The sequence below is a fragment of the Aythya ferina genome (assembly GCF_964211825.1).
Source record: "Aythya ferina genome assembly, chromosome: 12".
Classification (NCBI taxonomy): domain Eukaryota; kingdom Metazoa; phylum Chordata; class Aves; order Anseriformes; family Anatidae; genus Aythya; species Aythya ferina.
This window is the reverse complement of record NC_140308.1, coordinates 4215912-4241751: the sequence shown is the minus strand read 5'-3', so window position 1 is coordinate 4241751 and position 25840 is coordinate 4215912. Positions and strand designations below refer to the sequence as shown.

Sequence of the window (25840 nt, the reverse complement as noted above, 5' to 3'; positions counted from 1 at the left end):
TGTGACAGAGTTGGTTTATGTTGAATCAACATCAATGACAAAACCAGTAAGTGACTAAAAATAAAAACTATTGAAAAAGTAATTAACTATAAAAGGACTTACAATAATAGCATTATAGTTAAGAACTTGCTGCTTTTATTACTTTCGTCTATTATATATTTATATATGTATTTTTAAAGTGGCTAGCAGTTTTAAAACATTTCCAGCAACATAATCACCTATAAAAGAAATTTGGGGGGGCAGAAGGAGGTCTTCTCAGCTGTTGGCAACTGGAAATAGGTTTTTGCATGATATATTTCAATGTGAGCCTATTTCTAACTTACTGGATTGTCTGTTAATTTACCTAAATGCATCTATTACTAAATATTATATGGATATTATCCAAATAATTATAATCCAAAATGACCCAAATTAGCTATATGGAAGGTCAAACATGTATTTGTATAGCAAACACTAGGTTTGCTGTGATAATAGCAGTGGTTGCTCATGCAGCTGTTTTCTAGTAATCTGAGTTTAAGAAACTTGGTATTCATATGAATATTTATAGATGAAAATAATAGTCATGCTATTGGATAGGATAGTCATACTACCATATGCTTTCATGAAGCTTTGATCTGGAAATGACTTATTCCAGTTCTTTAAATGTTTATTGGGAAGGTCAAGTCAGAGCGTACCAGAAATGCCATGTGATTGAAGTGATCAGTCAGCACAGCTATTCAAAGCTGTATTCAAAATCTAAGGGCTGAAAGGCATTCAATTACAGTTTTTGATGGATAATTTTAAATGATAAATGTGGTTCCGAAAAGAGAGAAGAGGAAAAGGTTAAAAAAAAAAAAAAAAAGTTTCCACAAATTTATTCGTTTCTGCTTTCTATGACCTTCTGCTAGTTAAAGCAGAACATAAAGCAGAAAAATAAACTTAATGTCAGTTTTCTTTCTGTTATTTCATTAATAATAGGATATTTTTCTAACATTGAATATCCTATCTAGATCAAGATAGTTTTGGTAAGCAACTTCATTTTAGTTAAACTCTTGCACAATGTAATTTACCTGCTGTCAAACTCAGTTGAAGTGACACAGTCTGGCACTAACATATTCCAGAACATGTCAGGGTTTGATGAGGTATGAATATTGTGTTTAGTAGTATGCATTTTTATAAGAATTTCTCCAGCATTCTACTAAACAGACGGGCATCCTTCTCTTTTTTTTTTTTTTTTTTTCCCCTGCAAGAGAATCTTGGTCTTGTACAAATTTGGTTCCTTCCTGAAGAGGCAATCTACAGACATGCTTATTTATACAGACATGCTTATTTATTTGACCTTTTAGAGGGAGAAATGAGGGTCTGATTACTTAAAATACATTTCTGTCAGGCATGTTTGCTGTGGTTAAAGTTTACACTTTGAATTCATTAGTGTGAAGCTCATTTTTCTTCTCATAAGGGGTAATTCTTTTTAAGCAGTATGTGTAGTAAAATTACGGCAGATGACTAAATTCAGTCCACTCATCTCTCTCTCAGCTGTGTCCATTTAATGTTACGTAAGGTATTTGTAGAAGAATATATAGTGCCACCTAATGAACAGTTATGTGATCCTACAGCCTTGTTTTTGAATTTGAAAGATTGTGAGACACAACCGAATTTGTAAAATACTGAACATAGAGAAAAATTAACAACCTACTGGAGAATTTATTATAGAATAGAATAGTTCAGTTAGAAGGGACCTATAAAGACCATTGAGTCCAGCTCTCTGATCAGTTCAGGACTAATCAAAAGTTAAACCATTTTATTAAAGGCATTGTCCAAATGCCTCCTGAACACTGACAGGTTTGAGGCATCAACCACCTTGCTAGGATGTTTTATTGTATTTTCATTCCCTTCTTTGACATAAAGTGGAACAGAGATCTTCTAAAATAATTATTCTTGGCCTACTTTACATTTGAGAAACTATTTGGAGATCGTACTGCTTTCCTAGGTAGATCAAAAAATTTTAAGTTGTTTTTGCAGGTTGATTCTGCATTTCCATTGGGTTTCTTCCAAAACATAAACTCATTTCTGTGACATCAATTCTTTCAACATTTTTTTCATTAATGTCTTCATTATCTGTGTTTACTGAACACCTTTTTATATGGCAAGAAAAAGTGATCTATTGTTTGTTCCATGTTTCTTAATATATCGTACTCCTTATAGATATGGTTGCTGTACAGTTTTAGTCACATTGTTTATCCAGATGCTATATTTATTTTGTGTCATAATGACAAACCTTTGGTTCTTCAAGACACTTCAGTTGCAAACAGAATAGTTTTACAATCTTCAATAGAGTCCGTATTGCTGATGGATTGCTGCTGATTGGAGCTCAAAAATCAAACTTTTGGTATTGATTGGACAGAGGTTCTGTATGTGTTTTATATTGAGCTAGCAACTTACTTAATAGTGACGGATTTATAAATAAGCTAATCTAAATAAAAGAAATTATCTTATATTTCAACCAGCAATATATTGACAAAAAGTGACTTTGCCAAGTCAAAGGAGAACACTTCTTGGTGGTGTGGGAAAACTGAATGAAGAACCTTTATGATTTTTGTAACTAATTGTTTGTTGTTTGTTTGTTTTCTACAATCAAGTCCTATAGTTGTGTGTTGCATGCATTAACTTAAAAACTAGAAGGTTATAGTAACAATGGAATAGAGACAAGGTGGAATAGAGACAAGATTAGATTTAGTCACAGATTATGTCAGATTATGGGGAAGAATACTAGGTACAAACTTATTTTTCTGCTTTTAGACAGGAACTTGTACAATAAGAAATTATTATACTCACTGAGGCTATCTGCCATGACATTAGTAACAATGGTGACACTTCTAAGCTATCATTAAATAGATATATGTAGAATACTTATAGACATAATAAATATGTTTTGTGAAAATCATATTGTATTGTTGACATATCTTTTTTTTTTCAAGTTTTAACATACAAATTAATATACACATCTTTTTCAAGATTTTAACATAGACAGGCCTGTTATTTTTAGAAAAGATCTGTACTGTGCTGTACAGTCTCTGAATCGATGCAGCTAGGCTCAAAGGGAGTAAATGGAGTAAAATAGCCACAGAATGAATGCTCACCACTTTGTGAGTGCAATGACACTTTGGCACTATATAAAGGAAGGTTGAAATATGCAAGAACTCATAATATTACTTTGGAGCATAAAATTCAGTGGGTCTGTACAAGGGCTTCCTGTTCTAGGTCATCTAAGTCTTGCAAAAAATGGTGTACCTCAGTAGATTTAAACAGGTCAGAACGATGGAATATTTCTACTGTGCATTCAATTTTCCAGTTCTATTGTGGTAAACTTGTTTCTTGGAAATTACAGTTGCCTTTATTTGATTGTTATTAGTACGTAATAGGGCATTATTTTATTTTTGCTATAACTTTAATTCACTCCTGGTGTTCTGTTAATTGAGTATCTACACTGGTTACTTTTCTTATTTCAGTTACAGCATTGCAATAGGAGAAGCAAACTTCACTGCAACAGGTTTCTGTAATGAGTTCTGTATGCTTATTCCTTTTATGATCATTTATTTTGAGGGTACAAGAAAAAAAAAGTCTTGCTGATTGCGATAGTTCAAAAACGCCTTTTGCATTTGCAATTTTGGTGCAAAAGGCATTTCATAATTTTTGTGACTGACTATATCCGGGCTTTGTTTTTGTTGCAATAACATCAACTCTCCAATTCTCCTTTTGTCAATATGTAAGTGTTCTTGTACTATGCATATGTCTTTTTCAGTTGCATCAAGCAGTGTAAAAAATGCAATCTGCAACATAATCATTTTCCTTGAAAAAAATGTTTTAGTGTTTCATTCTTATACTTTAATAAATAAATAAATAAATAAAAATACATTATGAGTATTGGAATTTGGAAAATCTCAACACGCTGTTGTCATAATTTGTAATTTAGGAAAAGCACGAGGGAGAGAAAAAGGGAGGTCTCATTTAAATCCAAAACCAGAATAGGCAGAGAAGTATAGCACAGAGAAAGTACTGAAACGTAGTGAAGGGCAATAGGTTAGAGGTCTTTAGATTTATTTTGAGATTTATCTTTATGAAGATGTAGTACTAACAGAGGATTTGCTGTTCCGCATGATATTTTACCTGATGTTATAAAATATGAAGTGAAAGCTCAGAAGTAAGGGACAGTGCTGATAGAGCAGATAGTTTACTAACAGGATGCCTTTATTAACATACCCAATGTTCAGAGTTGAGTTGGGTATCTCAGCTAACTGAGATATCTAAAGCCAAATACACACACACACAAAAAAAAAATAATAATAATAAACAACAACAACAACAAAATCCAGGAAGTTGCACTGGTACTTGTGATTTTTTCTTTAAGATTAATAGTTTTACCAGATGATGCTGTCATCAGAGCTGAAGATCAGTGAAGCATTGCATGGAGTTCCTGGGCTAAATGTAAGCAATAAAAATAGATGTACATGAAATAAATTCTGTCTTTTGATGTGTCACTGTATAACAGACCCTTGTTGATCATTTGGGAACTACATTAGAACTGTTTGACTGCTGAAAGGGACCATTACTGTGTTAATTTAGCTAATCTGAGGCTCATTGACTAAATCTTTCTTATTGACAATTAATGTAGAAAGATGGTCCAACATGTTAAGTTACAAAGATTAGGTTTAGAGAGAGAAAACAGGTAATTAGAAACAACATTTTATTTCAGATCAGGCTGCCCTTGGCATATCTTTTATTATGTATGTATCTGCCAACATCTCTACTAAAATAACATGTGGAAACCATTCAGGTATTTCCTTTCTTCTTTATATGAAATACATACCTTGCCATCTTTGGCAAAGTAGAAGAAACAGCTATGCTGTTTTACTTGAAACAGAGAAGCTGCTAAATATTTGTCATCTGGGATGTGCTAATCCATTTAGATATTACCAGGAAGATCAACTGTCTGAATTATAAAAGTATCTGCCATAGACATCCTCTTGGAAAAAACAACCTGGCATTATGTGAAATTCAATAAAGCTGACTGTAGACAAAATCAGCAAAAACTCATTTAGTTCAGAATAACAGGAAAAGATAAACAGTGCTTTGTTAACTTCAGTGCTCGTATATCATTGTAACTGCTAAGGCCAGGCAAAGAATACAGGAGGGAAATGAAAGGAGTGCTCACTGTGAATATTCCTATGATATATTTAACCAATCAGATGTCAAAATTCAGCATTCCTAATGTAACAGAGCATACAATCTCTTATGATGATTTGGAGGAATTTCAATATATTTGCTTTTACATGATTTATGTAACCAAACATAGAGTAGATAGCGAATCATGTAGATGGCATTTCCAACACCCAAAGCTTCTATCATCAGCACTGAAATATATTATCTTCAGCTTAGCAGAAAGAGTCAGCAAAGCATACAACGTTTACCAGGAAAGAACGTGGTGAGGGAAGAGATCTGTGCTCGGTGGAAGTTTGTTCACCTCTGTGTTTAAACAGGCAGGCTCTGGTTGCTAGTGCAGTTGCATTGAGTAGACGAGAGGCTGCCAGAGACTGACAGACAAGTTGAATGAGATTTAGCAGTGGAGTAAAAAATAATAATAAAAACCATACCGAAACTGACTGTATATGTGCAGACACAGGGTGCTTAAGAGTTCCTTATGATGGCAGTCAGGGTGCTGCAAAAGGGAGTGGCAGATGTTTTGCCTCATAACACAACATTTCTCAGCAAAGACTCTCTGTGAAGGTTTTTGTTTGTTTGTTTGTTTTTGATATGCAGTTTGAAAGGGTTTCATAATGTATGACTCTTACACTTTTCAGTACAGTCATCTATAGATATAGATACAAAGAAATTTCATCTAGTTCTCTTGATCTGATTTCTACAGACTAACCTTTAAGGTGAAATTTAAAAAGACAACATAATTCCATCTTGCAAAGGTGTGGCAACTACAGTATAAGATATGCTGATACTGTTTTAAATTTTGAAGAGAGGAGCAATTTTATTTGCAGAATAAGCAAATTTCTCAGAAGGGAAAAAAAATGGTTCACTGGGAAAATATTGTTTCCAACTTACCAAGTTTTTTCTCTTCGGTGACACTTAGAGGCCAAGCACACTTACTCCCTTCTTAGGGCTTTTAAGGACTCCTGGCTGCAGTTTATCACTTGACAAAACTGACAGTGTGAAGATGAGACATCATCCCAGGAACACTGACAGAGCCAGGAAGCTGGGCAGCAAGGCAGCAGCATGCTGGGTGCCCTCGAGTACAGTTCCTACAGGTGCTCTTGTAAGCCTGGTTTGTTGCTTTGAGATAGATAAACCTAGTTACACGTACATTAGGTGGGTAGAAGTTGAGTGATCCTTGACTTCTAAGACCTTTTCTTACCTATTTGTAGGAACAGATATTTTAAGCAATAATAACAAAGTAAAATATGTGTGTGATATATACCTGACATTTACACTGGCCTTTATTTCTTATGACTAAATAAGTCACTTTTCTTGTCACCCCAGTTTTTTAGATCTTGGCTTTTTGTTGTTGGTCTGATTAGTTATGGACTCTCTCTGACCCTGTTGCTTCTTGAATCCTTCTGAGAGATGAAATTCATTACACTCTTGCCACTTCTTACATGCTGTTTAGAGTGATTTTCAAGCAGTACGAACAGTGCTGGAATACTGCTAGGAGCTATTTAAAAGTGCAAAGCCATTTTTCATCTTTTCTTACATATGTGTATTTTTTGCTTTTGTGGTACAGCATAGAGCCTAAAAATTCTGGCAGTTTGTTTTAATCCTTTTTCTCAGTACTACTTCCTTTTTTTTTGTTGTTTTCTTTTTTGATTTCCTTTACCGCGTTTTTGTTTGTTTGTTTGTTTTTGTGGTGATTAGACTTGATTGCTTTGTGAATCCTGATATTCCCCTCTACTTCCTCCCCTTCCTCCCTCCCCCCCCCATTTTCAAGTGGCTCAACATGTGTTCTCTTGTGATATGGGAAGATTTTAATTAGTTTTTATGTAATCATCCATAATACTTTTGCTCTGTGTGAAGTGCACATGCCTTTGTTTGAAGAGCTGTATTGCTCCACAGATTCGAGGCATGTCCTTCTCATTTGCTCACTGAGGTTATTTTTGGAGTAGACATTCTAATTTCATAACTCCCAGACAATATTTAACAGGAAGTATGTTTCAGAAGTAATTTTAATTCTATTTTTGTAGGTGTATGAGAGTCCCTTAAAAATGTGCAGCAGCTTTCTGTTGTGAGGACACAAAAGTATTTTCAGTTGTTTTGTGTCTATACAGCTGTAGAAAAGTGCTTAATGGGGGAAAAATGAGACACTGAGAGGACAATTAGGTTTTCAAAGCTCTTTCAAAGGTGTTTTGATTTTAATAGGATATATTACCCAGTCTTGTAATGCACTTTGAAAATCACACTGTGCACATGTTGGTAGCTTAATAACCTTTGTAAATCTAATTTTACATCACTTGCTCAGCAAGAGATAGAATTTCACTATCAGTCTTGTATTTGGAGATCAAAAAACCTGGAAGCAAGCTTGATTTAAATTTTGCCTGGTGTATGGTTTTCATGAAATCATTTCATCTGTTTCCTCTCCCATCTTTTGCCTATATTATACATATAATTGATTTTCCTTTGAAATGCTCTGTTATATTGCGTCAGTTGGTCCCATCAGTTATATCATAACTAATCAGGATAGTTATGACCAATTTAAGCACCTAATACCTCATTTCCATTCACTTGTAAAATGGTGACAGTGATTTTGAGGTCAGGCTTTCCACAACAAAGTAGAGAATTTTGTGATAGTATCAGTATCTTCCTTTCTCTGCTTCCAATTCCTTTGTTCACTGTGACTTTTGCATAGCTAACCAGTAAAACCCAGTTTTCCCCTATGCAATTCAACTGTTGGGATTGTAGTGTCCCTAGACAGTGACGTTCATCAGAGTAATTGGATTTTATGAGGGGTGAATCTAGGGCATAAAATGGACGAAAGCTTTGAAAATTGCTGGTTACTAGTGTTTGATCTTGTACATAAAACTAAATATTCCATGAACATAAGAAGGAATCTGGCATGTGCAAATAATTGCTTCTTACAAATATTTAAATCTTAAAAATATGAAATCTTAAAGTTTAAGTTACAAGAACTCACAATTTGTCTGCTCCGGGCTGATGCAAATAATTGAAAATAGCATCTACTTCTTGATGATCAGTTTTGCTTTTAGTGTTTATAAACTACCCTGAGGAATAGGTGGTAAAGATATCAGATTGTTATCCATTTCATTTTCTTTTTCTTCATTAACATGCAAGAAAATTTCTACAACATTATTATTATTTTTAATGAGCTGCAAATTTTATAAAATTTGAAATTGGATTTAGTGTTGCCCTGTAGAAAAGACAGAGTTCATTTTGATATAAGCTTTCTCTAGTATTAAGTATCTACTAATAGATACTTTAGATACTTAATAGCTTAAGTATCTATTTTCTATAAATACTTAATGTATTCTTTTCTCTAAGGTTTATGCTATCGTCATCTGTGTGTATATATATATATATATATATATTTTTTTTTTTTTTTTTTTTATTTTCTGTTTTCCTGTTTTGTGATCTTGTTCACAGGAAAGGGACCTTTTCATGCTGACAGAAGAGAAAAAAATCAGGACTTAAGTTCTACAAGAAAATAGCACCTTTCTAGCAATATTGTGATTTAGAGAGACACAGCTGTGGGAAAAAAATACATTTACTGTGACACTAATAGCATAACAGTATATACATTCAATTAGATAGTGAATTCATTGCTTAGTTTAGTGCTATGAAAGAATTTACTATATTAAAAACAAACAAACAAAAAAAAACCAAAACACTAAAATGTATATATAGCATTTTAGCTTCATTTTGCAGCAATGAGTGTTTTTCACTGATGGCATCTTCTAGGCATATTCTGTAAAGTGAACTGCAAAACAAGAGTATTGGTGCTAGAAGACAGGCAGTGGTACTGCCAGTATGGAATAAAGAACCTGGAAAACTCCAAGTCCCATTGTCACTAGATTTGTTTTCAAACTGGCACTAAGGAAGATCTGAGCTGCTCAATGCCAGCTGTTTCAGAGAGATGGAGGATTTCTGATGTTATCTCAAGGAAAAGGGAGGTTCACATACAATGTGCTTTTGGAGGTCAGCCTTTACTGAACAGAAAGTGGAAAAAGCAAAGTCATTTTGCTTCCAATTTCTAGGGAAGAATAGACAGTAAGATATTCACATTACAAATATATGCTATGAGTAAATGTGGAAAATAGACAGTAAGTTATTTAATTAATGAAACTTTTTTGACTTGGGCTGGTTTTGCTTCAAGAAAAACATTTGAAATGACGTGGAAATCTCATTGTTACTTATAGCCACATATAGGTAAACCCCTCTATGGACAAGTTCAAGTACAACTCAGATTTGAAAAGTTAAAGGTTGTTATTAGTAACAGCTGTATGAACTTTGAAAATGCAGTTTGTTGTATTTTCTCACCTCTGTTCATTATTATTATTAGTTTATTTTTTGGGGTAACTTTGCTCGAGGCTTCTCTGGACACACCTGCACTTCCTGCAAAAAAAAGTTTTGCTATCAAATGACATCAAACTTCCAACATATATACAGCACAATTTCATGAAACATCCTTGCTTTACCCTTTCCTTCTGTTGTTCTATGGTCTTGTTATGAAGGATTAGACCAGTCATTCCAGTTTGTTTTGCTCTTACTTCCCCAGTGAAGAGCTCTGCACAGGTGTGAGTAAATAAACTAACCCACACTTTCTTACAAGTCTAGTAAAGTAAGTAAATACATGTACATACTGTTCCTGTAGTTTTGTTTTTCTTAATGAGGTTCAAGTTCCAGGAAATTTAGAAAAGTAAAATCTCAGAAAGAATAAAGTTAAATATTTATTCCCTGTTTCTTTGTTTGGAATTACTTGCTATTTTACAGTTCACAAACCGAAATAGTGTGACTCTGCAGTTGTGCTCCTTATGTGAATGATGATTAAAAATATTAAGAGCACTACATTTTAAACAAGTGGGAGAAGTCTCTGGCTGTTTATAATATTAAATTCCTCTTCCTTTTCACAAAGCTTCTATAAATATGTCTCCAACGCCTTGTATCTAATGTGATCAAAGAAGACAAAGTGACACTTGCCTAATGAAGAATTCATCCTTTGTCATTCTTTTGGGAGACAGAATTTGAGTTTTGTTGGAATTTTTGTTTAATTAATGCACACAGTTAAGAGGTAGTTGTGCTAAGAAAATGGAAACTATGAAATAACTGTTGGGTAATTTCAAGTGTAAGATAGGTCAGTGAAAGCTCTATTTTAGCAAGGTCATTGTTAAGGTTGATCAATGACCTAATCTGGGGAATACTGAACTGAACCCACTGTTACAGTTTGACACATCATTGCGAAGTTTATGGTGTGATATAAAGAAATATTAATTAAAGATGTGTTGAGGAATCTACTACTCATATGAGCCCACTTATTTTCAAAACTATCTTTCCCTTCTTTTTGGACTTTAATGGTTCAGACATTTTGCTGAGTAGAATTGGATAATCATGCTACCATAAAATCATCTACTTTTAAACATACAGTTTTGGAGAATGCATTAAAGTGAAAACCTTTCAAATCATGTACTGTATACTAAAATTCCTACAATTGTTCTGAAAGAAAAAAATTATTTTATTTTTTGGATATTGGCTTTGATTTATATTCTTCTTTTGTTAACTGAAGTTAAAAAAAAATAACAATAGAATGAAATTATATGAATTTGGAATCTGTTCCCACTGTAAATTCAGGCACTATTGCTTTCTTCAACTTGTAGACTGTATGAGGTACAGTCTAGGCATTGCCCAATTTACTATTGTTTGCATAGAAAAAAATTGAGCATTCACAGAAGACTCAGTTGCTGTTTTAGTTATTTTTTTAGTGAAATTTACGTTACTGGAATTCTTTAAAGACTTTATAGAGAGTCATATTGAAAAACATGGAAGTTTTGCAATGAAATCTGTATTTTCTGAGAGGAACTTAAGCACTTCGTGTAATAGGGCAGGTATGCTAGGGCTGGCTAATTCACATGCAGGATCTAGCTCTGAATGTGAGACCCAAGTCTTCCCTTACAGATAACTGCTATCTTTTTTCCATCATCCACACAACCTTGCTGAGGTAATTAATACCGTCATCCAGTAGCTTGAGATAAAATTATCCATATCTATTAGAAACACCGCATGTTGGGTTTTATATCTTTGTCTCCCTTTGTGCCATATAATAATCAGCTAATATTTTATTCATATTCTTAATAGCAGGAAAATTTAATTGTAATGTGTCTAAATTATTGTCTTCTCTGAGTTGTTCTAGGTAATTACAACAAATTTTGAATGCAACTTCTCAGTGTAAAGAGAATTTCTTTGCTACATTTTATGACCCAGAGAAAGCCAACTCTGTTTTCTTTCCTGAAAATTGCTTTTATGAAAGGTCCCTAAATCCATGAGGCTTTTCCTGTTGTCAATCCACACCTAGGAACTGATGATAAACTACCCTAACAGGTATTCTCAATGGTAATTCTAACCAAGGGAGGAACAAATAGAGCCAGGAGTGGTCTCTATAAATATATACCTCATAATAATTGAGACCTGGGCAGGCAGTGGTACAGTAGTATTTGTAATGACACAGTACTTCTGTGAGATTTTTTAGGTGCAGGATGACGCACGTTTCCTCTGTCCACCTCACCATTTTCTGGCCTGCTTTTCCTGCTGTGGTGGCTGCCCCTCATTGGCAGCCAGAGGCCCACCCAGCTGTGCTCCCTGTTCCCCTCCTTAATGCAATGGGTGAGGGAAGCAACATGAAAAATTGGTTGGCTGAGAGAAAACCAAAGCACCTGGGCAGTGTTTTTTGCTCTTTCTTAACTACCCTCTCCCTGGGGTGCTACCTTTGTTGCTAAGGGGCTCAGCTGCACCCTGAGGTGGGGCCACCGTGGAACCTTCCGGAACCATCTGGAACCATCTGGAACCATCCGGAAACAGTGTGAGGCAGCTACGGCTTCTCCTCACAGAGACACCCGGCTGTTTGGGTGTTCCTTGCCCTGGGGTGGACTGTGCCATTCTGGAAAGCTGCTGGTTTTGCATACTCAAACAACTGAATTTATTTTTTTGGGGGGTAAAGCCAGATGCAAGGACCACGTAGCAAAACCATCTGTTGAGCCAACTGGAAGAAATCTGTAAGAAACATTCTTATCAGCAACAAATTGGAAATTAAAATTAGAAAGCAGTTAATGACTAAAGAACCTGCATTAGACTTTGAAGATAATTGAGCTCTAAAAGGTATTCCAGGTTTACTTTATGAAAAGCTTTAAATTTATGATATAATTTGGTGTGGGCCATTGGCTGGCTGGCTGCAAAGTAAAAACAGACATTTATATGCAAAGAAGGAATGTGGCTATCCAGAATCATTTCACCAAAAGCAATAAATGAACGGAAACAACCGTCCTGTGAAGAGAAACCTTTGAAACTGCTTGAAGTAATGGTAAGGTTGAGATTGGTAATCTTTTCCTGTAAATGTTATTGCTGACTACCGTAGTGGAAAGAAATCAAGTCTATATAAATTACAAGAGAATACTTAAAAGAGGTTTGAACAGCTTAGAAAAGCTTACTAAACTTCCGATTAAATCCTTATGAGTTTGAGTGGACAAACAGGCTAAAATCTGTTCCTGCCTGCAGTTTTCAGTGTTACATTGCTTCTTCTTGTTTTATTGGTGTGCTTAATTTTATCAGTGTTTCTCAGTTATCTTAACAGCAATGGCCAAGGTCTGCTTTATATACTATCATGGCAATTTTTGTTGTGAAGCATGAGGTTCTTATGAACCCTTGACTATCCTTTGTAGTTTGTGTGTATTCTTTTGTCAGAAATGAGATTGGGATTTAGCCTTTGGAATTCCTGAAAATATGGTTGGTTAGATTATGATGAATGTAACTTTATCCTTATGAATGTAATTTCCCAACTTTTAAGTTGAAACATGAGAAGCATAGTCAGTCTTATCAGGTTTTCACATAATACCTAGCTACAGAGCTCTGCAGGCTTTTTTTTTTTTTTTTTTTTGTCAGTTTGCCCAAATCTATTTATGCTTACCATTTTTCTTTCAAGTTATGTTGTTGTAATCAGGCAGGAACTTAGATACTTTCTGAATGTTAAATTACAGTCTGTTGCTATCAAAAGAAAGAGTGCAGTATCTGTCATACATCAGTCAAGTTTTATATTAAAAACAGAAAAGCCTATCTAGTTTTTTTTTTTTTTTTTTTTTTTTTTATTGAAAGACTGAAATCTCACTCTTCTGATAGTTAGACACAATCTAATTTTCCACTGGTTTTATTTACAGCCTGTTTAAGGTAATGTTTTCTGTGCCAGTATTGTCTTTTTCTTAAATACTACTTTCCATTGCATGTGCTTTTTGTTTTCTTAAGGTAAAGTATATTTTCCCTGGTGCTTTTGTTGTTTGTTTTGTTTTGGGGGTATGGTTTGTGTAAGACATGATCTAGGCAAGCATTTTTTTGTGTATCAGCCAGGTAAAGACAGGTGGTTGTGATTAGGTGCTGCAGGCTTTTAATGTTTTCTACAGAATGGTTAGGACCTACAATTTACTGTGCAGAGACTAATAAAAATGAAGTCTTCTGTCATCTTAATAAAATGAAGCAGACAACATGTAACACTTTCTGTGGACATGTTACTGGAATAGTTTCGGCAAGGAGGACTCAGAACCAGTGGACTTAATGATACTTATTAATAACTGCAATAGATTTATTGTGTCTCCTATTCTCTTCCCACAGACTTCCACAGGTTAAGGAAACAGACAAATGTTAGATCAAGCTTTGCTTTAGATCACTTGCAATTTCTGTGAAAGCAGCTGATGTAGTTATTTTAAACCTAGGAAAGCCTTTGTTCTGTCCAGTGAGCAATGTATCTACTTAATATTGAGAGAGAGATTAAGAGCAAGTTATCTTGAATTTGAAAGTGAATTTGCTGGAATTTCACAGAGAAATATTTCTATTCTTTCATTCCCCAAAGCAATTAACATAGTTTTGATGAGTCAACATTTACTTAGATAAATCTTTCTGTCAGCAGTTTATAACTGTATCTAAAGTTTTATCTAGCTTTAATGTAGTTCAGAAGTAACACTGCCTTTTCCTTTCTAGTTCTCCTCACATCATACACGATCCTAAAATTATTACATTGGCTTCAGAGTCCAATGTTCTTCAAGGCCTCAAATGTGAAGGGGCATGTTCCCCTGTAACACTTCAGCTGTGCTGATGCCATGAGTCAGTTGTCTTCATGTCAGAGCATTTATTGGCTGTTAAGCCAACAAATCTAGTAAAAAATATCATTTTTATCTAGTAAAAAAATAACATTTGGAAAGGCTTGCAAGAGAAATTACTTGAGAAATGAGGATGAGCAAAGTAAGTAGATGCTAAAATGGACTGTGACACTACTTACAAATAGTGCAATGAGACATCTTGCTTACAACATGAATACTCCTACTTATATCCTGCAAGTTTAGCTATGAAAGTAGAATTCATAAGTGTAACAAACGACATAGATGTGATGATAAACATCCATTGTTATAAGGAATTAGAATTCTGACCTAATTCCTGGTAGGACTTATCACCAATTTATAAATAACTTAGAGATATAAGACGTGGCAATGTCTTATAATAAATAAATAAACAGAAATAAATAAGCAGAATAAACGAAGTGCTCAGAGACTTCAGCCCCTGCTACTACCACTTTCTCGGGGGGGGGGGGGGGGGGAACAGAAGAAAATGATGTTAACATCTGTGCCCAAGTCCATTTTCTGGCTGGCTTAACTCCATTGAAGAGTTGGGTTTAGGGATGGGTAGAGTGGGTGCAAATGATAACTGTCTCTCTGATACACTTATTACTGTTTTTACCGATGTCATGGTGAAGAGAGAATTGCAAGTATAGAATGCAGCTGCAATCTAAACTGACCCTTTTTGTCATCATGTATAAGAAGTTTTAGTATGGTTTGCCCTAATGACTAAGTTTTTAGTAACTAATTCTGATTTTTTCCATCAAAAGAAGATTGAGATATGCATGATCTAATCTTGCTTTCCAGGTTTTGGGAAGTAAAAAAAAAAATATGTGGCTTTTTGCCCAGCAGATGTTTTTGTACACCAGGATGTGAGGGGGTGTGTGTGCATATATACCTGTTTATATAAAACTGCATATGTTTTGTCCTTTTATACCTTATTAAAAAAAAAATGAACTATCAAAAATATCTAACATAATACCTCATGCCATGATCACTGAGAAAATGTATTTAATGTCCAAGGCACTAAGGCACTCTTGCCTTTAAAAAAAAAAAAAAAAAAGAAAAGAAAAAGAAAGTTCTTAACAGCACATTAGAAGATATGTCAATTATACTATGATAGTTCCATACTTGTACTCTTTAAATGTGGTTGAGAAAAGTAAAGGAACAAATTATAAGCAAATCTTCCCATGATTAGTATCAAATTTGGGAGTCTTTTTTCCTTACACTCTACCCATTTCATTCTTCAGGGAATATGGTATTTTCAATCTATGAAAAGATATCCTGATGTGAATGTACATCTGTCATTTGCTTAGATTTAAAACCTGCTGTGACCCTAGTCCAAGTGAATGGGCTGGAAGTGGTAACCCTGGCAAGGTCTGTTACCACAGTACTGATGGGAGCTTTTTTTCTTACTCTTTGTTCACTGTGATAATGAACAACTTCCCTCCTTTTTTCTTTTTTTTTTTTTTTTTTAATACAGCTGGAAGTTGAGGTCACAGATTTAAGTGGAAAAGTCATTGATGGGCCAGTCCGCCTAGATATTTCCGTTATTGATCAGAATGATAACAGACCAATGTTCAAAGAAGGACCTTATGTTGGTCACGTCATGGAGGGATCCCCTACTGGTAAGTCCATGCCAGTCATATATCTGTATAGGCATACTGAAATGAAATCTGGATTCAAATACATACAATTTTGTGAATATTTAATAGTCATGGAAGCTTAATGTGGTGACGTGCTTTGCTTACTCTGAATGGGGATAGATATTCCCTTTCAATTCCTTGTATTGTATGTTGATAGGACTAGAACTAGGTGTCATACTTTGTTCATACTTTATTATTTATGCAGTTCCTAGAAATCATGTTGACTTTTTAGTGAGTTTAGCATTTCTGCATATAATTGCTATTGTTTGATCAACTGTAGCTGTGATCAAAAAAAAAAATCACGTTTCATATAAAGTTTACTTTCGTTGTGACAAGTACACAACAAACCAACAAGGCAACTTAGACTATTTCTTCATTCAAGCAAGGAACATGCTTCATATTTTATAATTATGGCTGCCATTTGGAACATTCTCTCTTTCCTACTGTAGTTCTCTATCACATTCTTGATTTACTTCAGATATTGATTGCTTACTAAGAATTCAAAAAAAACTTCCTTACACTGTTCTACTTCCATTCTCCTTGTGTTGTAACTAGTTTCATCATAAACTTAGGATACATTACTATCAATTTTCTCTGAAATTTCTAAGCATAAATCATCCAATAGTGTGGAACACTACTTTATTTTCTCATTCATACTACAACTTCTTTTTGTTATACCTACTTAAATAAACATTCCTAGACCACTGATGCAGGTGGTGTAGTTCTACTAAATTCAATGCTCCCAAATCCAGCATTTCAACAACAGAAAATGATGTGAAACAGCTCAAACTCTGCAGTGTTTAAGCCTCTAATGTATGAGCTGTGTGCTTCTGCAACCCTTCCAGTGGTCTCATTTCTCTGCATCAAAGCAGAAGCTTAGTCCTCGTATGTGCTAGGCACACTTCACAGACAATATGTTGTGTAATATTTAGCTGTGATTTAATTCCAAGCTATGGGACAATATTTGTTTGGTATTTGCTGGATGTTCTTTCTTTCCTCAACCTATATACAAAACTTCTTTTCACTGCTAAGGATTTTTTTTTTTTTTAATTGGCAGTTCTGTTTTTGCTCATCAACAATTCTTGCTTTTTTTTTTTTTTCCTTTTATTGAAATTTCTGCTTCTAATTCAGTATGTGTGTTCCTCAGTCCAACTACCACTGAATTCTTTAATTCCATAATCCATTTTCTCTTGCTTCTTCTTGATATTTGTCCATGTAACATTTGACATCATCATTGTCTTACCAGTTAATCAAAGTTTAAATAATTTTGCTCAACTTCATCTTTTTTTGTTATCCTCTCTCTCTTTCCCCCAGGTATTCATCCTGTTAAACTTCATAAGCTCATTTTTTTTTTGTGTGTCAGGAATACCAATATTTGTAAAATTATTTTGTGCAAAAATGAACCTGTGTAATCAATATCAGCAAGAATCTGTCATAGCTCTGTACACAGAGCTATGGCGTCTGCTCAACAACAATTTTATGTTGTTTACATCTGTTTTCCATACTTCTCCAAACTTTATGGCATGTATCTTAAATTTATTCATCAGGTTCTGCTGTTGTGCTGCTCCCAATCAATAGTTCCACTGCACAGCTTGATAGAAACCTTTATGTTCATGCGTTTGCATGTATGATTCTTGATTCCTTCTTATTGTATTAATATTGTATTGTTGTGTTTCTTCTCTGAAACTTTTAAAAGAAAGGGTTTGTGTACTATGTATAACCTGAATTCCTATCACAGGCATCTTCATTCCAGCTATAAATCAAACCCATTAATTGAAAAGTGTTTTTTTGTTGTTGCTGTTTTTTTTTTTTTTTTTTTTTTTTTACTGAAAAATCACTAATATACATAAGTATCTTGGTTCTGTATTTAAGATCACTGGGTCAAGTAAGTGTCCATGGGTTCCAATAATTCAGTGATTAGAGATATGTAATTATATAGGCAAAGATACATGCTGTGAAACTTGTCTGAAAGATTTTGATGCCTTGGTAAGGGATTCAGATGGGATTTAGGGATTATTTTGCTTTAAGTCATTCATTGCTGGGTTCCTGTGTGTTTTCTTGTGGGGCCATAATTTTAGCATTCACAAACCCTGGAATTTTCTAGTGGCTTTCCATATATTTATTTCCATGTATTTTAATTTTATTAAATTTAAACATGTACGTTGTTTATCACTCACTGGAAATATTTATTGGAAATATTGGAGAACTACTAATAAATTAATTTTGGAGAGAGTATTGGAAATTTAAATTCATAAATCTTCATTTTAATATTCAAATTAAGCTTTATGTTGGACTTCCTTCATGTTGCTCTAAGATATGTTCTATCTTTTTGTTTCCTGAAATACCATTTCTCCTTAGTTATTTGAAAGTTTAGTTCCTTAATTATGGAAAGACACAAACTTGCTTTTGCAGTGATCACTATATCAATAGTAATGCTAAAGTGATGATTGTCTCAATTTTTCTAAAAAATCATACATTATCTTTTACAAGCTTAAAATTCTCTAAGTTAAATTTACGGGAGAACAGTGAAATATTGTGCTATGCCCCTTTTAAGAATCTTCTTTTTTGTTGCCACTGAAACTAGTTACAAGTAGAAAAATCACAAGAACGCATGGAAACAGTATGTATTTTTTTTTTAATTATTCATAAATTAAATGAATTTTGTGTATTGTCCCAGTGCAGATGTGTTTTGGTGGTGTTTTAAGATGTTATCTGTGTTGCTAAGGCCGTGCTTTTCACAGAATCACAGAATTTCTAGGTTGGAAGAGACCTCAAGATCACCTAGTCCAACCTCTGACATAACACTAACCAGTCCTCCACTAAACCATATCACTAAGCTCTACATCTAAACGTCTTTTAAAGACCTCCAGGGATGGTGACTCAACCACTTCCCTGGGCAGACCATTCCAATGCCTAACAACCCTTTCGGTAAAGAGGTATTTCCTAATATCCAACCTAAACCTCCTGTGGAACAACTTTAGCCCATTCTCCCTCGTCCTGTCACCAGGCATGTGGGAGAACAGACCAACCCCCACCTCGCTACAGCCTCCTTTAAGGTAGAGAGCAATAAGGTCGCCCCTGAGCCTCCTTTTCTCCAGGCTGAACAAGCCCAGCTCCCTCAGCCGCTCCTCGTAGGACTTGTTCTCCAGACCCCTCACCAGCTTCATCGCTCTTCTCTGGACTCGCTCATTGTTTTGATTCACCTTTTGTTTGTGTGATTTTTTGAACTGACAGTAATCACCACTGGTTATTTTGTTAGTTAGGATATGTATGGCATCACTTTATGGCAGATGCAAATGCCTGGGCATAGAGAATACAAAATATTATATTCATTACACTTAAAAAAAAAAAAAAAAAAAAAAAAATCAAGCTAGGGCTTGCCATAACTTTTAACTTATTTTCTGATTAATGTATTTGAATGGTAGCTGATATAGTAATATATTTATTGATATATTTTCATGGAGTGATTCCATGATATAGGTAGTTATGGGTAATTGGTTTTCATGGAAAACTGTGAAATTCCTGAAAGTACCTTAGTCACACTCTAACAAATGTACACTCAAATATATGTTTAAATTTACTAAAGATAGTTTTAGATTTTTAAGGTATTCTTTTCCTGAACAAACAACAAAGTTGATGGCTATGTATTTTTTAGGTGAAAAAAAAAAAATATCTACTAGAGAAATAGGCTTTTATTTTTATTTTATTTTTACTTCTGTTGGTTACTGTATTCTCTAATTTCAAACAGGGTACTGAATTCAGCATCTATTGCATCAGGGAAATAATAGATGAGCCTGAATCATTGACAACTATGGTGTGTTTTTTACTGACTGTAATGGGTTTTGTGGTAACTGTACTGCTGATTTCTCACCTTTTTGTTTTCTAAGTTATGACCCAGTTTATTTCCTATTGATCTCTGGTCTATCAAGCTCCCAACTCTAGGGTCTGTGCCCTACTGCAGATTCAGTGAATTAATGAATGACTTATTTTATGGATTATATAAGCAGAAGCATTTGGGTATGTCTCACTCCTTAAAGAATGAAAAGAGAAAGCTGGTTAAATGAACATGGCAGCCATCTCATTTCACTTGCTAGAGGCATTTAGCAGAAATTATTTTAAACACATTTGACATTATGTGACTTGTAACAATATGCTGCAAGCCCAACAGGGTAAAATCTTAACTGAAGTGGTTGGAAAAATTGCTCAAGAATTGCATTTAAAAAAAAAAAAAGTTTTCAGCAATGAACAATAGCCTGAATACATTGCATTTCAGCTGAAGAGCCCCAAAGCAGGACTGATAGATGTCTACAAATAATTGCTGGAAATAAAGGAATGTTTAAAAACCTTCAAAGAGGCAAACAGAAGGAACTAAGAATAGTAGCCTAGAGGGATGTTCATTATCACAAAATAATTATTTGTAAAAATTGATAAAGTATGAGGAAGGGTCTGTAATACTAAGTACTGTTGACAGCTGTGGGCTTTTAATAGGACATGGCTATGATTTGGATAAATAAAAACTGGTTCTTAAGATGGTGGCTTCTTATTGAGAGCGACCTGCTAGTATATTCTTTTGATAATTCAACTAACTAGCAGTTTAGTACACTTATGAATGAAAATGAGATTGGATATAATAGATGAGAATCAAAAGATACCAGGAAAGGTAAACTCCAGGAAGTCTGGCTTAGCAAAATGGTGAGGATATATAACATAAAACCTCTTCCTTTGTCTCTTATGTGCCAGTAGTCATCCTCAATACATTGCAGATGCAGTAGTCTTTTCTGGCCTGTGGTTTTTAATTCCTTGATATGCCTTCTGATTTATGAGGTAAGGTTACCAAAGCTTTAAAATGACAAATTGCGTTGAATTTGGTGAGCTCTCCAGGACCACTTCTTTCTTGTGATGTGTAAATTCAGTAATATTGGGGGGAAACCCACAGGGGTGTTTTTAAGAACTTTCACAAAGAGCCATCAGAAGAGAATAGTAAAGCAAAAAAGTCTTTTTGTCTTAAGTAACATCTGAAGTTCTCCAGTGCCTTCTGATTCCATCTGCATTACGGTAAGATGGTATTTCTTCTTACTTCAATCATTTTTGTCAGAATAAGTTACCAAATTGTGCATATGCATACACTTATTTGTGTGGTTTTATACACATTGCAACCATTTCGAAAATAAAGATGATGCTCTTTCTGGAAGATGAATTTGGAGGGGTAGTTCAGGATATAAAAACTTAAATAGCATAAAAACAAAAACAGTGTAAATATCAACACCTCTTTAAATAAGAACTAAGCATCATTTGATGTTGTAAATCTGAAGAAGAATGGATTGTATATATGTATTGTGCTGATGATTTGCACTTTGAATTTTACTCAAAGTATGACAGGGAGATTTTCAAAGGTTTGGAGAGTTCCACACAGAAAATCTGCAATTGATTTAAAGGAATGCAAACATACTGTGTAAAACTATTTTGCCAAACAAAATGCTTTCCACAGCAGAGTATTCAGGAGCAAATACTTGAAAAGCAGTTTGAGTGAAGATAGAGTTCATGACCATAATGAGAGTAAAATATAGAATGTTTGAATAAGAATTGCAGGAAATGTAATCAAAGGAAAGAGCCACATTTTGATACATCTCAAAGTGTAGTTCTAAGTAAAAGCATGTACTTGAAGTACTGCTGACACTAATGATGATCTTAAAACAGTGAAAAAGTGAGTTCAAGACACAGCAAAAATGGTTTAGTGCTTACAATGTATAAGGAGAATCAAATAATTGCAATCACTTATTGGTATTTCTTTTGATATGAGGGATTGTAATAAACTCTTTAGGGTATGCAGCTACAAAAAATTCTACCGTGCTTACCAAGGCAAATATCAAACATACATTTAACTTTTGTGTGATGGAGGCTTGTATATATTCCTTGTAGAACTACTTTGTATGGTATGGCAATACTGATGCATTTTGGTACTAGAATAGAAACTATTATTGGCTCTTTGTTGTGATTTTTGTTGTGATTTTTATTTATAGGAATCTCACCATACCATAAATTAAATCTTTAATAGCATGCCTACTAGACCATGTCTTGGTCTCAACAGGGTGGGCATGATCTGCTAGCCCTGAAGAAAGTACTTATCTCACTGTGTATTTATTGTACTGGCTTGATCCAAGTTACTTTTTTTTTTTTTCCACCTAAGGTAAATAAAAGAAGGTGTTTTTGTTTGTTTGTTTGTTTGTTTTTCCATTTGTTCATTTACAAGAAGAAAATACTGGGGAAAAGCTTGTAAAGGTATGGTTTAGCTTTACATCCTGTGTGTAACCCAGAGCTAAAAAATGGTTCAGTGGTACATATTCTTGAGAGAGGAAAAAAAAAGCTTGTCTTTGAGCCACTTTGGCTTTGCCTCTGATTAACAGAACTGCTGCAAACGTGAGTGTACATTGCAACCCCACTTATGGGTGGTGCTTTAACAGGTTCTGAAGACCTATCAATTCAATCTCATTTTCTGCCTGCTAGCTGCTTAAGGTATATAATGTCCGAGATCATTATTTCATTTTAAAATATTCATAGTTTTGCTAAAATCAGCAGTAGAGAATTTAGAAGTATGTATAGATCTGAGCTGCAAAGCTGGAATGTCTCAGTAAAATCCACCTCAAAACTATCTCCAAGTTAAATACTTGAACTTGAGCTTTTTTGATTCAGAGCAATGTCTCTTGCAGAAATACTTTGATTTTAGTGGAGGTTTGAAATGTCACACAGTTAATTATGAAACTTATTACTATGAGCTGTTGTAGAAAACAAAAGTATAAATTGGTTCAAGGAATTTGATTTATCCAGGGTGAAAAACTTCCTAAATGGCTTAGTTATTCTGTATTATGGTATTTAATTAGATTCTGGCCTAGGAAGCCTCTGATTTAAAGGAAACAGAATATAAAAAAATCTATCTTTAGAGATACAAACTGCTATGCTGAGTTACATCTAAAGCCTAGCATCCCATCTCCCTCAGTAGATGATTATGAGAAAAGTATATTAAAAAGGATTGTATGTTCTGTGTACCAATGTGGGTAGTTTTATGCATACTTTAAATGTTAACCACAAACTAGCAATCTTTTCTTAGGATTAATCATTTGCCTTTCAATAAATATGTACTTGTGTCTGTGAAGCTTTTTGTAATCTAGCCTGTAAATATAATGGACATGAAATAGTTAGACTTAGCTTAGGGATCCTGGTATTCTAGTTATTGTCTATGTATAAAAATGTCTATATACAAAGAAAACAAAAGATGTTCTGTATCTATAAATAACATGTAGTTGTACTGTAGCAGAGAAGGATGTACATCTAAACTAACACCCCTGTGTGTTTTTGGAGGAACTTGAGAGGATCAACCCATTGAAGTATTATCCAGTCATTAACAGGTTGCCCAGCAGTGCCAGTGTGGTTAAACCAGCACCTTCTGAGTAAATTTAAATAATCTCAAGTGTAGCAATTAGCAGTTCACTCGAACTGAGTGTCTGGTGTGAGCGTCTGGAAGCAGGAGTCTGCAGTTCACTCCAGGGTTCAATTATTTTTGTTTTCTGGCAGAAATAGGTGAGAGTCAGAAAAGGCTCCAGATCACCTTGGCTGTGCAAGCCACAGTGGCTGCCATTGTTTGTAAGGACCAGAAACAAGCCACTCCCCTTCAGCCCCAGACAGAAAGTTCCCTTTGACTTCTTATTTTTATGCACAACTGATTTGCTCACTGCCTCTCCTGCTAAAGTAACTTTGGTGAAACCTTTCCTGTAGTTATGCGATGATATACCAAAAATTACTCTTACAGCCATACAGCCAGATCAGCATTAGTGACTGATGCTAAAGGTTATAAACGCATTATGGTCTCTTTACATTGGACACTTCACATAGTAAAATATCCTCTGTAATATACTGGCAGGCACATAACAATGAAAGCGAAGATGGTTAGCTGGCTCGGCTCTTTTTGTGTTATAGCCTAGGTTCGTTGAATAAAAATAAGCATGTTTCTGAAATAACTTTTTTTTTTTTAAGTGCTGGAGTCCTTTCTGGTTACTGAAAAACTAGGTCTCAAGTGTATTAGTGTAATTCAATTTGTAATTCTTTGCAAAGGGAAATTTATGCATTAGTAAAGTTTCCCCTTGCTCTTGCATCTGCTAATATATACCTCTCAGAAAAGGAAAGGGTGGGTTTGAAAGGTTTAAGCAGCTTGGGCACTTGAGATGACCTTATCCTTAGAATTGACTAACTGAAAGGTACTGTACTGCCAGGAAAATATATATGAAAAAAAAAATAATAATAATTAAAAAAATACACAGCTCTGTGGCATACTGGAGAGCAGAATGATGCCACAGCTCTCTTGATAGGCTTTACTAGTGGTATAAAACCTCAGTTTGTGTAGATACAATCCTAAAGCACCATTTCTGGATATTGCCCATCATCTATTTGCAGGCCAGCAGCCCTGCAGGCGATGTGGTGAGTTGTGCTTTAAGTTAGCGGACTGTCAGTGGCCACACTGCTGTATTTTGTTCAAGCCCTTTGAGGTGTGTGAAAAGGGTGTTAAATCTTCGCAGCTTGCAATCATGTGCCATAAAATTGTTATATGATTTGGAGACTGATGGCAGTAGATACGGTAGCTGAAACCCTACCCCCACTTCCCTGTCCTCTCACGCAGCTGGATGTAAATCCTGGAGTTGTGTTACCAGGTTTTATAACAATGGGGCATCATTTCCTTTGACAGTAATGCCATGGTGTGGTCACTACTCCAAGTGCTGAATGGAAAAAGGCCTGTAAATTGTCAGTGCAGGCAGGGTTTGATTGCCTTAGTATACAATGCCAGGAGCAGCCAATAGACAGATCTATACCACCTTTATTGTGAAAAAGTCACGTAGCTGAATAGAAAACATGAAATTGCAGGATTATTTATTGCCTTGCAGGTTAATTTGATTATATTTTTCCCAGTATTATTTGAAAGCTACTAACAGATCATGTCTTTAAAAGAGAGAGGAGAGAGCTTCCCTATATTTTAAACTTTTGTTTTGTTTTGTTTTAACCTCTTTTTTTTTTTTTTTTTTTTTTTTTCTTCCATGTTTCTCCCTTAATTTCATGCCCCCTTGGGGTTTAAATTGCAGTCTGTAGTCTGTATTCCCAAGAGGTCAAAGGACAGTTGTACAGTAGTACAGACAATTGTGATACATGAAAAATAACTTTAGTAAGAGTGATTGGACAGTATAAAGTACAGAAAAATTCATGACTTTACACTGTTATTTTTCTTCATAGAAATATTCAAAATAGTTATCTTGTCTTAGGTATATCACACAACTTTCAAAAAAAAAAAAAAAGATGGGAAAACACATTTATTATTAGAAATCTGGTACTGTTAGTAAGCACTACTAAGCACTACTAAATTGCTTGAAATTTAGTAAGATAATACATGTATTTTAAAATAATCTTTTTGTTCCCTGAGAATGTTTTGGTAAGGTTGAAAAGATTATGATTGGCTTTCTTAAAAAAAAAATATTAAAAAAAATCATGTCAGTATAAGATAAGCAAAGAGCACATGAGTGAGTTAAAATCATACACAAGTGTGATAGATTGAAGGTGAAGTCTCAGAGTAGTGAAGATAAATATATTTTAAATATGGATCTGAGAAAATGTTACATATCCAAGGCAATGATTTTTGGAATACCCAATGTAGCTCATCAGTGTTGTGATTCAAACATACAGCAGTAAAACATGATAATCATTATTGCAATTGTTATCAGAAGGATATCTTACAGTTTTTACATAGATATAAGTTAGACTATTTTATAAAACTCTAAATCTAGAGGGTGGGGGGAAAAC

At 34.5% G+C, this 25840-nt stretch overlaps 1 protein-coding gene across 3 annotated transcripts in view; it reads left to right on the top strand.

Annotated features, from left to right (window-relative positions):
• The window catches only part of CDH13 (cadherin 13), a 487393-nt gene that overhangs the window by 267941 nt on the left and 193612 nt on the right, over window positions 1-25840 (top strand). For 2 of the 3 annotated variants that reach the window (XM_084533251.1, XM_084533250.1), the window contains exon 6: window positions 15841-15985. In XM_084533251.1, coding sequence (XP_084389377.1) covers window positions 15841-15985 — 145 coding nt within the window. Of the gene's footprint in view, window positions 1-12022; window positions 12563-15840; window positions 15986-25840 lie in introns of those variants that run through there. The other variant, XM_084533252.1, reaches the window with a different exon arrangement.